Source organism: Oryzias melastigma, linkage group LG14 (genome assembly GCF_002922805.2).
Source record: "Oryzias melastigma strain HK-1 linkage group LG14, ASM292280v2, whole genome shotgun sequence".
NCBI classification, from domain to species: domain Eukaryota; kingdom Metazoa; phylum Chordata; class Actinopteri; order Beloniformes; family Adrianichthyidae; genus Oryzias; species Oryzias melastigma.
The window spans coordinates 24,794,401-24,812,549 of record NC_050525.1 but is presented as its reverse complement, the minus strand read 5'-3'; the positions used below and the strand labels follow the sequence as shown (position 1 = coordinate 24,812,549).

The 18,149-nt window shown below is 39.0% G+C and overlaps 1 protein-coding gene across 1 annotated transcript in view; it reads left to right on the top strand.

Moving 5' to 3' along the window:
* Positions 1 to 17,905, top strand: part of zbtb16a (zinc finger and BTB domain containing 16a) — a 193,728-nt gene extending 175,823 nt beyond the window's left edge. Inside the window, exons 6-7 of the mRNA XM_024266366.2 lie at positions 9,138 to 9,308; positions 15,178 to 17,905. Of these exons, the coding sequence (XP_024122134.1) occupies positions 9,138 to 9,308; positions 15,178 to 15,407 (401 nt within the window). The 3' untranslated portion in view covers positions 15,408 to 17,905. The remainder of the gene's footprint in view (positions 1 to 9,137; positions 9,309 to 15,177) is intronic.
* Positions 17,906 to 18,149: the final 244 nt, after the last annotated feature.

Below are 18,149 nucleotides of genomic sequence, written 5' to 3'. Positions count from 1 at the left end.
TATATATATGTATGCATGTATGTATATATACAGTATATATATATATATAGTAGATATGTATATATATATATAAATATATACTGTATATATAAAATCGAATCTTGGGTGTAATTTTTAGTAAAAGCTTGTAAACTCTTGCACTGAAATTAGTTTTTGCCTAAAAATGCAATTACTTGAAATAAAAATTGGTTGATGGATTTGATTACTCAATCAGTGCAATGTGATTGGTCATTTAAACCGTTTTAATGGTTTCCTAAACCCAGTCCCTAGTTCTGTATATCACTGTCTAATGTTTAATGTCTAGGTTTATAGAGAAAGTACATGTTTTTTCATGGGCAAAGCTGAAACAAAACACTTGTTGTAATTACAAAAATCAAACATTATAGACATAAACATGTTCAGTAGAACACCGTCTATTTCTTTAAACCATTTTTCCAGTAAATTTAAAAAGCTCGGCGGAGTGGGTATTAAATCATAAAATCAATACCTGGCTTTAAGATCTGAAAAGAACAACAATCGTCAAAATGAATGTCAGCGAAATTCAGCGATTTAGTAACAGAGATAGAAAGGTTTGGTTATTCCTTTATGGTTCAAACGTTCTTTGCAACTTTTTTCTATGTAGGTGGATAGATAAACGTAGGATTAAGGTTCCTCTGTCCCAGTTGGAGATGGTGGATGATGGGTCATTAACAAGGTGATGGGATTAAAGCGATGTTTAAGTTTTTCCTGTTTTGTTTTGACAGATTTCTGACAGAGTTAATGAATCTTAAGATGATTATTTCGGGAAAATAAAATAATTATAACAATATAGTACATAGATTATCATCAAAATCCAAATATTTACTTTATATTAGTTACAATTCATTTTAACAGTGGTATCACAATTAAATTCCTAGGTGTAATTATTAGGAATTTGTAATGGAAACCACATATCAAAGATATTCATAGTGAAGTAGCCAAACGCATTGCAATAATATAAACACAGTTAAATATAGTCTTAATTACAAATCAAATATATTGTAATGCTCATTTCTCTAAATTACTGTATTGAGGTTTGTGTAAGCAGAATTTTCATGCTTCAAGAACGTGCAATAGGAATTATACATCATGTCGGACCCTGTAATCATACAAATAAACCATTTTACTAAAACTAGAGGATTTCTCTGCACAATGACACTACCTATCAACATTCAAAATCTATTAACACATATGAAGAGTGGTTATTACTTTAGGGGGTATATTTAAACATCCACCAGTGACGGCAATCAAAAGGTGCAACCAAAATACTGTGCAGTATTTTAGCTTATCCAGCTGATCCAGATACTCAGACGAGGAAAACAAAGACGTTCATGGATCTAGTCAAGTGGATGTATCAGAATGGAGCAGAACAGGGAGCTTGACCAGTTCACTTTCTATGTTACAAATAACTTCTTTTTCACATTTTCAATATTCATTGAATAAAGAAATACTCAGAAACTCAATTTTAAGCTTAATTTTCTTAATTTATATGTCCTCAATCATCAGAAAAATAGCACTAAACATGTTAAAAACAATATTTATTGGAGTGGGGCTTTAAACTTCAAATATATAATAGGGTGGGGTGTCAAACTCAGTCGCACAGGGGGCCAAAACTCAAAAGGCCATATTGAACACACTAAAACTAAAATTTTAAAACTTTAAAAACGTAACTTTTTAACATTACTATGAAAAGTAACAGGCGGGAACATTATTCCGGAATAAATCAACCTAAATAACTTTCAATACTTTACGCTCTATAAAATATATTTTGTCAAAAATATACAAGTTAGAAATAAGTGCAAGATAACATCGATAAAATAAAAGGATCTGGAGGGCCGGATCCGCCTTCACTTTGACACGTGTAATATGGGGACAACAAAATGTCTGTATTACCATAATATTTTTTATAATTAAAAACCAGAAAACTCAAATAAATCTATATTACTCCATAATATAGAAGAATATACACTATTTTTTCTGTTTGTGGAACGTTTTTTTAACTAATCCTCTTCATTGGATTTGTTGCTGAGTTGTAGTGATAAAAATATATCACAGTGTTTTTTTAAGATTTAAATTTGACCTTGAATCATTAATAGTAATTAAAAAACAGCATAAAGGTGAAAAATGTATTGATATTTCATCAGTGTGATCATCACAGTGCAGACAGGATGAGCCGTCTTTGTTTCTCTGCATCAAAGAGGCGCCGAGACCAAACAAATCGCTGGTTCCCGCAGGTATTTTCCCAAGGAAATGGGTGTCAATTTTGACAAGAATTCCCTGTAAATACCCGGACTCGGTTTCCCAGTTTTCAACACTAATTTTAATGGAGTGACTGTGGCAGCTCATCTCGGGGAGAAAGCTTTCCCGCAGATGTAGTTTGCTTGAATCACCGTTCTGTTGAGCCAACTGACAGGAGGAAGCAGAAAGAGCTGCTTTTATGGACATTCATTAAGTGTGGGTTTCATTTTACCTGTCGGCAGCTTTATCTTTTGAAAGCAGCCTTGCTATTATGGGCTTTGACGCTAAATCACTATTTAGGAAGAAGAAAAAATTTAATGGTGTTTATTTGAGCATCTTAATCTTGCCATCTCTCCTCCTCCCGCTCTCCTATTTCCTTTCATCCACCTGCAGTTTCATCACCGCCTCTTTGACACGTTACACTCACTTACAATTGCTTTGTTTCTGTATTTTATGCAGCAGGATGACTAGATTGCATGTTCGTACAGTACAGTTGCATAAAAACAATGCTAGTTTATTGGAGTGCCGGTGATAGCAGCTGTGCTGCTCCACAGACCCAGACATGCACACTCTCTTTACAGACCGGGCCTTCATTAATATTCTGTTGTTGTGCACTGTCTGTGTGTAAGTGTCTCTGTGTGTTTTTTTAAACTCTGAGCCAATTTGCTGTCTGCTGTGGCAGGGTGCTTTGTGTTCGCAGCTGTATTTGATAGCGCCGCAGCCAGACAGGGAAGAGAAAGTAAGAAAAAAAAAAAGACCCGAGCCAGTTCTGGTCCTGGCAGCGACCGAGCCCGCTAATTTACAGCCTCTTACCATGTATAATGAACACTCCCCGCGTGCCCATGGGCACCCTCTGCGGCCCTTTGGGGTGTCAAAAGAGGTGGGGGGGTCAGGAGACGCAGGTGGGGATGCTTGGGGGCACACTTGGGTTCACTCAGCCGGCTGTGGTTCCACCTCACTGTGCTGGGTCCTCATCTGCCGCGTCCTCGCCATGTGCCACCGCCGAGACAGAGAAACACAAAAAAAAAAGTGAGAATGGATATAGAATAGAGGCTGTGGGGGGAGACGGGGGGGCAGCAGAGAGTAAGTAATAGTCTCAGAATTGGGGTGGACAGAGGACATGTCCCTATTATTTTCCAGCACCCTTGAGAGTATCCCAACAAAATGAAGTCTACCCCTTTTTACATGCTCACAATGTGATTATAAAATAAAGTCTAATTTATTCCGGGCTCCCCAGTGCAACTGCTCTTTAGCGCCCTCGAGTGGTGATGCCACAGCACAGATGATACCAGGCACACAGAGGTGATCAATTCTAGGGTTTGAAATGTTTATTTAAAATGTTAACATTTTTATGTGTTAGATCAGGGGTCTGCTGCCTTTAATGCTAAAAGAGCCGTATGACCCAGTTTCTTATGGACTAAAATCCAACAAGTCCCCACCTCAAAGTCAGAAAAATACACTTTATTTATGTTTTTGTGCCAATTAATCCATTCATTTATAAAATATAGCTTTAAAATAATTTCGTTTTTATTTATTAAATGAACTTCTTTCACTTTAGAAAGCAGCTCATTCAAGTCCCTTTCAAAATAAAATGTATCCTCCAGCTGCAGCAAATTTACTTAAACTGTGTCTTTTCCATTTTGGTGTTCTTTTTTCTCCTTTTACTATTGAGTTATAAACACAACAACTTTTGTGTAGAATACAAATATTTTATAAACTAAATACAATTTAAAAAATGTAATTCTAATAATAATCTGCTCTCATAGCAGATTAAACCTTTTACCATCATTTGGCTCAGTTTTGTTAAAAATCTAAACATAAATTACAAAATTTGAACCAATACTTCAATACCATTATTTATTCAAAGGAGCGGGAAAGGAGCCTCAGGTTGCAGACCGCTGGATTAGAGCCAGTGCTGGACGATATGGAAAAAACTGTATCATGATAAAGATTATTTTTTTATCACAATAATGATATGTATCACAATAAAATATATTTTCAGTTATTCTCTGAAAAAAGAAATCGACATGTCCATACTTTTTCCTGAGTTTATTTTTTAAACTAAATAGAAATAAATGAGAAACATGTTTTAAAGTTTACGACAGTTTAAAGTTTCTTAGCAGAAAAACACATTTCTGTACAGTAAAAATAAACAAACAATAGAGGAGAAATGACACGATAGACACTTTTCTATCGCTTAGCACTAATAAAAGTATAAATAAATTGACAGTTCAGATGTTCACTGTTAAGGTTTTGCTCTCTGTTAAAATAAGATAAAATCAGATCAAAAAATGCTAATTTGAGAAACGGTTCTTCAATAATTGAATTCATTCATTTTGTTTTTAGGAGGACAAATATTTTCTCGTGTCATGTTAGCTTTTTGGCTAACTCTGATGCATTTACAGACATGCTTTATAATGTTGCTGTCAAGTAAACAAGTGTATATAATAAAATAAACATGGATTTACGTTGTAAGGATTTAAACATAACTGCTAACATTACACTCCTTTGAGAGGCTTTGTGCGATCAACTATTCCTCCAGAATGCATAAAATTAATATACTGAAGAAAAATATTGGTAAAAAGTCTGATCTTTCCTATAAGCGCGGCTCATTAAGGATACGTTTGAATCATTTCCTGCACAACATTTAGTTGTTGTCTAGAGGGTGATAAAATATGATTTACTAAATGCTTAATTTAGCTTTTCTATTAGATTATAAACCAATGAAGTACCAGTAGTAGTAAATAAGGGAAAGGACTTCAGGAAACAGAAAATGTAATTTTTGACATGCATTGATAAAAATGTCTTTGTAGTATACAGGGAAGTTTATGAATGCTATGCTGCCAAATGCAAATTTCTCTTTATATATCTATATTTTACTCATGAAAAAAACTGTAGTTTACTTGTTTTTATCATAAAAGTACTGATTGGATCGTAAACGGGAACAAAAGGCTCTTTCAGTGTGGAAAGTTGCAATCCATTGCTGATACATCCTGATTGTAAACTTCAAATCAATGTCATTAAAGTTTGTAAACCAGACCAGATAAGGTACCGGACCCAAACTGGTACCAGACGCTGTATCGGGTGCAATCCGGATGCGGCAGCTGATTAGAACCAGTACCGGGTTAAGGTTAGGGTACCAAAACCGGGTTGGGGTACCGTCTGCTGCCGTCCTACGACCACGTGCATATCACCTACACACTTCGTCCGTGGAGCATTTGGGCTGAACTAGTAATGGCATCTCACTAAAAACTTACAAATTCTTTACAATACACTTACATAATTCCATTTTTCATGTTTGTTGGAGTGACTGTACAAACCTCAAGGCACAAATGGTGCCGCGAAAACCCAAAAACCTGCAGTACCCATACAGGTCAACCCATATACGAGTACATTAGGGCCGGGTACCTCACGATACGATACATGACTCACGATATCGATAATATCACGATACTACGATAATTGGTCAAAATCATCTCTAATGACTCACGTTATATAGAAGAACATATTTTTTAGGGAAATATATTCCCATTTATTTTTTAGCTTGAACACAATCATAGTAAACAACTTGCGCCTTATTTTGTGCAATAAATAATAGTCACTTTTGTGCAACATTGCTGAAATCAGTAATATTGTGTCTTTGACAAGCATTGACACCAATTGAATTTAAATTATCTGTAAAATTCCGTGTTAACAATAGTAAACATGAACAGCAGTTCTTCTATTTAGATTAGATAATTGTTGTAAAGAACAGAACTATATTACATTTTACAGCCTTTTCAAACAAAATAAAAGATTGATACTTGGTGAGAACTACATATCGCGATATATCGGAATATCGATATTTTGGCATACGAGTGCATACGACTAAGACTTTACCCTACCCTTGTACATCCTCTCTTGGCAGTCTGCATCTTCTTGTTTTCTGCTTCATACCGCTTTAGGACTTCTCCAACTTTCCTTCACTTTTCAAAGTGTTTTGTCTTGCAGCTTTCTGTTCTCTCTTCTTTCATCCGTCATCTAAAATAAGTCTCAGAGACGTACAGAAGGTAAATCTTTTCGTCGTCCTACAACGTTTGTGCTGCTTCCAAAAGAATCACGAATGCTATTGTGGTCTTTTTTCTTAGTGTGAATATTTTTAGAGTCCGTATAGATGATATCAAACCACAGCTGAGAGGAAACATAATGTAATTTGTTGTGAATTTTCTAACACACAGATGCAAATCTTTATTAAACTGAGAACTACAGCTGCAAGCTATTATTCGAAGTCGAAATTCTTTCATCAGCGGCAGACGTTAGCACAGCAACAGGACATTGGGCGTAAATAACCCTCCACAGGCCTTCTCTGAGCATTAGCATCCCACTTTCTGGTCTGATAGGAGGCCCTAATTAAAGGCAGGTGAATCCGAGCTCAATTATTATTCTTGTGGCGTTGTGCAAGCCGACGGAGCGCCGTGATGGATTGTGATCTCTGCTGTGGTTGAGACGCTAGAAAGAGCACAATGTCTTACAGCGGGAGCCACTGATAACTTCATGCAGACAAATAAAGACTGTCACTTTTATTGATTTTTACCCAGCCCCCACCGCCGCTGCCATATACACCCACATACCCTGCTCCATCCTTGTCTCAGCTTCACCCCCCCTCCCAATCGCTTTAATGAGTATGCGCCCAACATCCCAAACCATCAGAAAACGCGTTTTCCATAAGATTAAAACACGCCCATAATGTTATCAGAGTGATTTTCATCTTTTCCTTTCATTCCTTTTGTTCTCGCTCATTCTAAATAAATAAACTGCTTGCATACGTACTGTATTTACTTAGATGAAGTCTTAAATAAAACATGTGGATGGAAGCAAAATTGTCTCTTAACAGTGGGGTGTGGTAGAAGCACATAACGAGAAATGCAATTTATTCCTTGGCACGTTGCCTCTTGGACAGGCAGATAATGAAAGGCATAGGTCATTGATGGTGACTTAAACCTGCAGGAGTGAAATACATTAATAAATATCCACAACATTACTTAGAAGGAGATAGTGAGGCGGGGAGATGGTGGGGTGGGGGGGCAAATGATGGAATGAGCAGCTCCTCATCAAACACAGGAATACAATTAGTCTTTGGGCTGCTGGTGAGAGGCTCCCTGCAAATCATAATATCCCTGATCATTGAATCATCATATGAATATTTATTGGCGCTGCCCAGTGGGGACCTGGTGCAGCGGAAGCCTGAGGAGTTGAACGTGATGCCCTTTACTTTCATTTCAAAAGGTATTCATACTGTACGTGCAGGTGTCTGGATTTCAGGCTCGCTTGCTAGGATGGAGTGTTGTGCTATTCAAATAAAAAAAGTAAAAATACATTCAGACAGGTGAGCGTGAATAGATGCATTAAAAACTGGTGTATTGTCTCTTGTATTGTTGTGGAGCCCTTTTTCCTGTTTGATATTTCTGTATATTTCATAATGTTCCTCTACATCCAACTTTGGAACAATGTCATTTGGCATTTTGGAGGTCAAGAAAGTGAGAAAGGATCACTGACGATATATGAGAACTGGACTGTGTGACCCCGCCCCTCTGACATTCTAAACAGGAAGTACCCGCTGGCTCCAAGAACCCTAAATCCCATACACTTCTATTGTGTACGGGATTCCTGTGTTTAAAACTCTCATGTTCACATATCGCTACACAACTTTCTATGACATTTTTTGGGCTCTACATACAAAACCACTGAATGTGTGATGAAAGTTAGACCAGGTCAACTTTGACCAATCAGGGACTCAAATTTGGTAGTGATATATGGACGGCCATCCATCCGACCATTTTCTTCTGGGACCCAGACGCAGGGGCAGCAGTCTAAGCAAAGATGACCAGACTTCCCTATCCTCGGTCCCTTCCTCCACCTCCTCTGGGGGACCCTGAGGTGTTCCCAGGCAAGCTGAGAGAACGTAACCTCTCCAGTGTGTCCTGAGTCTTCCCCAGAGCGTCCGCCCCAGTGAGACATGCCTGGAACACCTCACTGGGGAGGCATCCAGGAGGCATCTGGACCAGATGTCCAAGCCATTGATGGTATCCTTTTTAAAGTACCAACTGTTTCAATTATGACATTAAATCTTACATAAATCTGAATCGGGCTGTGAAAGAAAAAACCTGGAACACGGTCTGCCTCTTCAACTGTAGGTGTCAGACAGGTGCTAGTATCTAGTATCGGGTAACGACAGTCATGGTCATTGAACCCGTGTCCCATACCCGATGAGGACATGGCTTCTCTCGGTCCAGTTCTCATAAGCAGTCGATGGATGTGATGTCTGGAAGACTTCTACTAGTATTTCTACTGTATTAAACAACAGCATCGGAAAGAATGATGAATTTGCTTGTGACAAACTCATTGGCCTGTCATTTCCACATCAGTCAGGTCTTCCATTAGGGCATTGTTGATATGACTACATTGTCACTATAACATCTCCCATGGCAATGACAGCCTGCAATTATTGAAGGCCTCACACAAAACACGCCAAAAGTGGGGGGAGGGTGTGTGGAGAAAATCACAGGTTGTATCTGTCGGCTGCCGTTAAAGTGTGATCCGCTGAAACATAATGCTGATGTCCCTCCATTGTGGAAACGACGGACACATCAATCAGGAAAAACTGTGTATTGATGTTTTTTTCAAGTATCACAACATTGTGATTGTAAAAGGTGGAAACTAACAATTAATAATCAGTCTATTTCAGATTAGACAACCATAAAAACAAAACATTTCTGAATAACTGCAATGATTTTGTGCTTTCGTTGCTCTTGTATCCTCCCCTCTTGTAATTCCCTCAAGTGTATCCGCTTCTGTTTGATCTGCAGATGAAGTAAACGTGTCTTTCTGTCTCCACGTTACAGCGGGGGACCACCCCTACGAGTGCGAGTTCTGTGGGAGCTGCTTCCGAGATGAGAGCACGCTGAAGGGCCACAAGCGCATCCACACCGGGGAGAAGCCCTATGAATGTAACGGCTGCGGGAAGAAGTTCAGCCTCAAGCACCAGCTGGAAACCCACTACCGAGTGCACACAGGTGCGGCGCTAAAACAAGGCCAATTAAGACACTTTACAAGGACGTCTTTTACAGTTAGTGGGCGTTTTATAAATGACGAAATTAGCTCTGTCATTTTTTTAGATGGTAACCTACTGTTTAACCCTTAAACACAGGAGTTTTAATTCTTTGAATTATCACAAATACACTATAAATGTATTTCCAGCAGATTTTGAAGAAAAAAAATGCACTGATTTTCGACTTTTAAAGTAGTAGAGAGTTTACACAAACTCTGTAAACCTGATGAGCCTAACACAGAGAAAAGTGGTGTTGCAACCAACCAGTGTCCTTGTGGTGGAGTGTCCACCCCAACCCTGGAGGGTCATGAGTTCAAATCCTTCACCCCAAAATCCCACAAAAATCGGACCCTGCTTGACATTCAACATTAAGGGGTTAGATTGGGCGGTTAAATAAACCTCAAAATCGCAGCTGTGTCTGCATCTCACCCCTCCCCCGGGGGAGGGGTCAAATGTGGAGAGCTAATTTCTCACAACCAGGTGTGTGAAAGCTAATGGGACTGAACCAAAGAATATGTATGTTGGCTGAGTGCATACAATGATCAGGCAAAGATGTATTTTGCAGATAAAAAATAATTAAGAGTATAGAAGCCATTTTGACAACAGGGAGGTAAGAAAAATATTGGAATTAAAAAGAATAAACACTTATTCAATGCATATATATCTAAGGAATATATACTTATATACAAAGGTACACACCATATTCTCACGTTTTAGTTTGTCACAATTGTTGCTACTACAAGATCCCCCGATCTAAGCAAGGAGCCAAACCGGATATAAATAACCAGAGAAACTAACCAGACAAATAAAAGAAACACTAATAGACAGATATATGTCAGTAAAAGTGAATAAATAAAGATCAAATCAAATTAGTAAAAACAGAAGTAGCATAAAATAATTTCAGTAACAAAAGAGAATATTTCTAAATTTCCACTAACAGCCAAGACAATTAGAAAAGCCCTAATAGCTATGTCTAAATTCCTTCACTATTCACAACATAGTGCATTATTTGGTGCGTTCGCCGTAGTGCTGTCTGAATCTTCAATTCTAAAATTTCCCAGAATTCTCTGCTTAAAACCAATATGCATCAATGCTCACTAGATTTGGGAAAAAGGACCACAATGCATTCTGTTTCAACATTTTTTTGCTTTTAAAATCCAGGGCACTAGATAGTCCTACACTATATAGTTTTTTTTAGCAGTTAGGGCTTATCCAGTATTTTAAACCCATGTTGGTTAATGTGGGTCTACTGTTGAGGAAAAGCTGTTAACATTTATCTTTATTCATTGGTGTCTTGGGAAGGCACAGAAAGCTGAGTACAGTATCTGTGATGCAGTTATACTGTAAATGAAGGCTGAAGACGACTTTCTATTGATTCCCGTGAATTTAGAGCCCCATAAAGATGTTGACACTGTGATAGGCTAGGTGCCCCGGAGAATGAGTGCCGCCAGAGCAAAGCCCCAGCAGCGGCGTGCACCAGCGTGGCACGCGGCCAAGAGTTTATGCTCCCTCAACATCGTTTTTTATCCAGCCGACTCGCAGCAGCACCCTCCCATCTCCTATTCAATAAGCCAGCTGTTAAGCCACACTATCAAGGCAGCCTGTCCAATAATTGGCTCCCCTCCATCCACCCTTTCCCCTTTTGTGCGGGGGAGGGGGGGCTTTGCGTTAAGCCGTAGAGCAACAGCAGATAACAAGAGCAAGTGACAAGCTCACAGTCAAAGGCCACCTCACACAAAAGGGAGCTGCTTGATGAATCATCGACATTGGCAGCCTCGGCCCCCCGCCCACCTCCCCTTCTCTCCACACATCCCAAATGCCAATCCCGGATCAATACCAAGGCTCCATTTGCAATTCATTATTAGCTGGTTATTTGAAGTGACTCTGTTTACAGTCGGGTTATCAATAATAACATCATGCAGGTGTCACGGCCAAACGGATGAAGACCCGAAACACTGTATTTATTCCCATTGGCTAAGTGACAGGACGACCCGGCCTTCCGTAGGGGTCAAGGTTAACCGGGGCTCCACAACCACCGGCTCGCCGAGCATCAGAGGCGTGAAGATGGAGGGGTTCAGCCTCTGCACGCGCGCAGCTGAAAGGTGACAGCAAAGCGCTGGGCCAGATCACTTCCGACAGCTCATTTCAAATGCCATTGGTAAAGGTCAGCATTTACATGTCTAATTTGAGTCTGCTGGCTTCAGCGCTGGTGGATTATTCTCTGCCATCACTCAAATGATTAGCACGTTTAGGAGGGCTGCTGATACCAAATTAAAATGTGGCTCTTGAATGGAGAAGCCTCTGCAGCAAGAAAGCTGTGTCACACTTTGATTTATAGCATCTTCAGAAGAAGGTATGAGCTAATTTTGCGATAAATTACTTAAGTGACGATGTTTTCCAAGTTTTGTCATCTATAGTTTAGGTCAGCTGAGGCACCGAATGTAGGAAGATTTAGAAACCTCAATTTTTAATTTAAGTCCCACTCCAATTCTATTTTTGATCTATCAAAAGTTCCCATGGGCCCTAGTTTTAAGATAAAATAAAAAAAACCTGTTTATGAGGACATAGTTTCTGCAGAGTGGTTATCAGAATATAACCTCTGTGTTCCAGCCAACATTTCCCATCATCCCTTTGTTTACATGTCCCCCCCGCTAGCTTACAGCCCTTCAGACCTTCTGCCTAACGATAAAGGTGCAACGAGCAATGTTAGAGCCAGATGCCAGCTTGGATGAGGAAAATGAAGACATTAATGGATCTATTTTTCTGCAAGTGGATGCATCAGAATGGAGCTTTGAGGCCAGCCGGTCGTAGTTTGAACGTACAGTAACAAGTACACGCTTTGTCCTACGGCAATCTTTCGTTTGCTCCTGATTCACTGATTCACTATACGAATTGAACTAGACATGGCATTAGCTGTGTGAAATACTGTTAGCTGAATTTGGCCGCTGAAGATGCGAGAGATCGTAGCTGAAAATGCTGAAAGCTAAAGATGTTCAAGCTGATAACTGAAATGCTGAAGCTGCCAAAACGTCAGCTGAATGCTAAAAACAGCCCAAAAAAACTGAAAAAAATATCTAATTTTAACAGCTGGTATAATGCTAAAATATTAAACTATAAATGTGTCTAAAAAACTGGAAAAATGGCTAATTTTGCAAAAACAGCTAGCATAATGTAAAAAAAAATATTAGCTAAACTCCAAATTTGCCTAAATAACCTAAAAAAGTACATTTTTGCCAAAACTGCTAGCATGATGCTAAAATATTAGCTAAACTCCAAGTAAGCCTAAACAACTGGGAAATGTCTAATTTTGCCTAAAGAACTAAAAAAAAGTCATGTTTTGGCTAAATAATTTCCATAATGCTAAAATATTAGCTAAACTTCAAATTTGCCTGATGAACTCAAAAAAGTCTAACTTTGACAAAACAGCTAGCTTAATGCTATAATATTAGCTTAGCCTTAAACACTTGAAAAATGTCAAATTTTGCCAAAGTACCTAGCAAGATGCTAAAACATTAGCTAAACTCTAAGTTAGCCTAAAAAAACTAGAAAAATTTCTAAACTAGCAAAAACCAGCTAGCATAATGCTAAATTAAAAGCTAAATTCCAAAATATCCTCAAAAACTCAGTAGTTGCTGAACGTAAAGTTTGAGTGGAGTCTGAAAGTACATGTTCAAGTTCACAAGTTTCAAAGTGCACAAAGTTTTGAAAACTTTGAGCAATTTCTTATTTGTTTCCTAAGGGGCAGAATGGAATTCAAATGAGCGTTTCCATTGAGTTTTGGACCATCCAGGAACATTGGAGTCTGTCCTGCTTAATGGATCCATTTTACAATGGAAACACTCAAAGTACTGTACCAGTCCGCTCAGTAGAAACAAGGCCTAAGGTTCTGGTCTAAAATGAGGGAAATGCAAACTAGGATAACCTATAATATATGGATTCTTACTTATAAGAATTCTTCAATTTCATCTTGAATCTGATGAATTTCAATATAGCAAAGATGAATCATATGTTTGAAAGCAGAACTGAAGTAAAACAACAGAAAAAGACATCAACCTTCAATGTATTGATTCCTGCCTGAAAAAGGTTCTTATTGTAATTTTCACTCCGAGTCTGTCATTTAGTAAAAGATAAAAGCTTCAAAAATCATCAACCTTTCAGAGGCTAAATGTCTCAATGAATTCACCTCAAGGTTAAACCGTAATCAGATCTTTAGCAAGAAACTAAAAGAGTCATTAATACTTAATTCTTTTGGCCTTTATTTATGAATACTAAAGGTTTTACCAGTATGGTTGTAATAAAAAGATTTACTAGAAATAATTATAACAAAGTATTACTAGAAAAAAAAAGCTGCTTTCCTTTTTACTGTACACGGTTGGAAATGTCAGATTTCTGAAATTATGTTTACTCAAAAATGTCTTTAAATAAGTCACACTTTTAAACAACTTACATTTTTTTACTATACGTCTTTATTGCCAAAGGCAGCTAGAGCTAATCACTTATTAAACATGGTGACTGATGATTTGGGATTTGGGGTTTCCTTGCAGTCGTTTAGTCAGACATTAACTTTAATCTATAACAAAACACACATGAGTTACAAGTGAGGCCTTCCTCAGTCCTGCTAGAGTGGCTGTGAATGAACTGAAGATGCTGAAGATGGAGGTAGCTCATTGGGACGTCATGAAAATAGTAGTGACAGTAGTGACGTTTGGATGAGTTCCTCTTTAATTCACCAAAGTGCCAGCTGTTAATTGATCATGGAGGAATTATATGACCGGATTTATCTTACACCAAGTCTTTCATTTATCAGAACTGAGCAATGTAAGTAAAAGCCTGGAGCAAGATTTACAAGATTTGCACCGTTTTAAGCCTCTTCCAACTGTAGGCACAACTGTAGGTTTGTGCTAGTATCAGGTACATCGTATACTATAAGCATAACGTATGACACATACCCGATGTGAATGTAGCTTTAGGCCAGGGAAAGACAACTTCAGGCCTCGAGGGCTGTATTCCTACATGTTTTCCAATATACCCCTGCTCTGGCATATTCTAATTGGCTGGAGATACCTGAACCAGGTAATCAGTCAGGCTTGGAGGCCTGGAGTTGCCTGTTCCTGCTGTAGGTAAATGTAAGTTGCTCACACTCATGGCGTATGGGTGATGTTGTCATACGATGCCCCTTACTCCTTACTGACCCCGACACAAACGTCACACACGCATAGGGTGTGCACATGCTTTATAAGTGTAGGATGTTCACACAAACTCCCCTCTGATTGTCTATGTTCCTAAACTCTAGCACACAAGAGGCACACAATTATCACTTGAACAGCACTAATGAGGTTCTTGACGCAGGTTTTTGGGGGCTTGAAAAAATAAAAAATCCCAACAAAGTCCCAACATCTCCTCTACTTTACTTACCTTTCTTTACGTCTTGTATAGGTGTTCCCTACGACTTGTTCCCTGTACAGGGTTGCCCTATAATTTGCCCACAGACGATCCTTGTTCATCTTTAAGGGTATCTATGACTAAGGCTTGATTTAAACTACACAATTCTTTTTTTTTAGTGTATTTTTTGTTGAAAACCTAAAGATTGTTGAGAATTGTCCTTCATAGTAATAACTATCTTGAATCTGTAGTGACAGACTTGTGTTAAAAAGATCACAAAGAGAGCAAAAGGTAACTATTGAACACACTAATAGAGTTTGTCTTGTTTTGTATCTGACTTCTACCAACTGTCCTCATTTATTTCCTGTAAGACGCTGTCACACTTCACTTGGAGGTAACACTAATGCTGAACGGCACTTTGACTTGCATCACCTCTTTCCCTTCAATCCCAGGTGAGAAGCCATTCGAGTGCAAGCTGTGCCACCAGAGATCCAGGGACTACTCGGCCATGATAAAGCACCTGCGCACCCACAATGGCGCCTCGCCCTACCAATGCACCATCTGCCTGGAGTACTGCCCCAGCCTGTCAGCCATGCAGAAGCACATGAAAGGCCACAAGCCGGAAGATATCCCCCCAGACTGGCGCATAGAGAAGACCTACCTGTACCTTTGCTACGTTTGAGAATAGCAAATGAATGAAGAGTGCTGGGATGGGGTCGAGAGGTAAGGGGAATGTAATGGATCGTAGTGGAAGCGTGGGTCTTGACGATCGAGGAATGTCAACGACAAACTACTTAAACAAGATGGGTTTTTTTAATGCAAAGGTGGCGACAACAAGCAGGGTTAAAGGGCGGTGATGATCTGGCTAAAAGACTAAAAAGGAGGAACACTTGGACATGGAGATAGGGTTTCTCCACCACTGTTTCGGAATTACCGGGTCATTCACTACATCTGCAACGGTTTTATTGTTCCAGGTCTTTTTATGCATCACCATAAAGTAAGTAAGCGATCTGCAAAAGGGGATTCTTTAGATCCTGCTGCCCTGTTAGGGAGAAATCAGATTCTCAAGGACTATCTGAACCTGCAAGTCTATGGAATCCATCCTCCAGTCAGTTTTCTGGTCGTCCCACATCACTCATCTTGTAGAAAAGTACAAGAAAATAATAGAAACCACCCCTTTTCTTTTTAAGTCTTTTCAGAAATGCATCATTATCTTCTCTTTAAGTCCATACGGTCTTTCAATAGTCTCCACTTGTTAGAAAGTCAATCCATAAAACTCGTCGGCTATTACCAGACATTGAGATCGCGCCTGAGAATCGGCAGTAGATGAAACCGTTGGTTGGACGTGTGGGAATATTGAAAATGCTGCAAGCCAGGTACCCGTTTGGGAAGATGCTTTTCATGGAGAGTTTCCTGCAGTTTCTTTTAGTAGTCTTCCTGGTTCCGGAGCAGGTCAGCCACCTCTGGCTGCTCCCTCGAGAGCCAAAGGCAAACTTTCCTCACTTCTCCTCTCATACTTCTTTCTGCTTTTCGTCAAAGTTCGTCATTGCTAAATTAGAACAAACCACGACAACAGTTTCTGTTTGATGTCGGCCAGATCTGGAATATAAATCCCTCGTGGAATTATAACTCGCTCCAACAGTATCCCAAAATACCAGCCTCTTCACCTATTTAGCAGGAGATAACTGGACTGCTTTTTCCTTGTGCGTTTGACCTGATTACTATCACGCTAAAGAGACAGTACAGGAGCTGACACATTCATAATCATCCATTTGCCACAGTAAGCACAAATGAACCGGGGGGAAAAGGTTTTGGGAGTCCTGGGGCTTTGACTGCTGGTAGTGAATGTTGAAAAGAACGCCTTTGCGGCGCACCTTAACTTTTACCAGAGGCAGTTTCCAGACTGTTATATGGCATCGAAGCATGAATGTGAAAGGCTGTGAGACGGTTGTAAAACATGTACTGTAGCAGGTTAATGCTGCTTTCAAATTCGAAGCCAGAATTCCCAAATTCCCACCGTAAATGTCATTTTTCGTGTTTCCGGCAGGAAAATCTCTTTCTGTCTGGCGTGAAGACTTTTCTGCGCGTTTTTACAGTATGCACCACCGCTGCATGCAGTGGTCCATAGTCCTGGTTATATTTCAGCATTTTTACTGTCAAGTGTATGTTTTTGATTACCACTAGAAAGGCTTCCTTAGTACTTTCCCTATATTGTGTTGCTGATGCACCACTGCATGGCGAAGGGAGAGAGGAGAGGGTTAGTATCCATCCTCACCATAAAGAGATTTCCAATGTGTGCTGAAATATTAAAAACATCTTAAAAGTTCAGTTGCAGGTGGGAAGCGTTCAGCTTTTCTGGCGTCTCAGAAATCCAGCATTAAACCTGTGCGGCGTGTACAGCCACAGGGATCGGGGTTGAAACTGTATGATTATTGCACCTATCCAAATGCTTAACGGAAAAGGGAGATCGGATAAGACTCAGCCCAGTAGCTAAAGAGGCGAGCACTAAGACATCTGAATGAATCGGCTCTCCGTGGTTTCGGTCCCTGCGCTTCGTCTCTCCTGTTATTGTTATTTTTTGACCTTGAGTTTGATCTCAACACATCGTACTTGAATTACCTCGCTTTTGTGACCTCATGTGTATTTTAATTTTCCCTTTGTTTGTGTTTTGAGGGTGGACGAGTGCATGCTAGAAAAATGCATTGCAAGCATAATGAAGCAGTGCGTATGCAGAAAAAAATAAGTGCCACGATGAAGAGATTTGTTTGTTTTTCTAACGTTGTGTATTTCTTCGTGCATTACTTGTTACCAAACTTGGTATTATTAACCCTGTTTGTTGAAGAGCCGTTTGGTTTTGTCATTTGTTATAAAAGCTACCTCTAATTTTTTTTTGTTTTTTTTAAGTTGTCGGGGATTTTTTTTATTTGGTGAAAGCACATTTATCTGTGTTTGCGTTGTTTGTCATTGCTACTTCATCTCATGCTTTTGTTTTCTTTCAAATGTTGATTTATACGGAGCCCCTAAAGGGATGTTGAGGTTAAAACAATTACTAATTGGTGCGCACCAGATAGAAACAAGAATTTTTTTTTACTTCAATTTTTAGTAAAAACAATTTTTTTTGTTACTAACTGGTGTGCCCAGTTACTACTCAGAAATGTTTTTTTCTAAAATGGAATTGAAAAAATGTGTTTCTTCCTGGTTAGTAACTGGTGCACACCAGATAGTAAGCACATTTTCTTTTTTAAGTTCAATTTTTAGTGAAAACATTTTTTTTCAGTTACGAACTGGTGTGCACCAGTTACTACCCAGAATTTCTTTTTTCTATAAATTGAATAAAAAAAATTTGTTCTGGTTAGTAACTGGTGTGCAACACTTGATAACCAGAATTTTTTTTTTCACTTGAATTTTTTAAGAATACATTTTT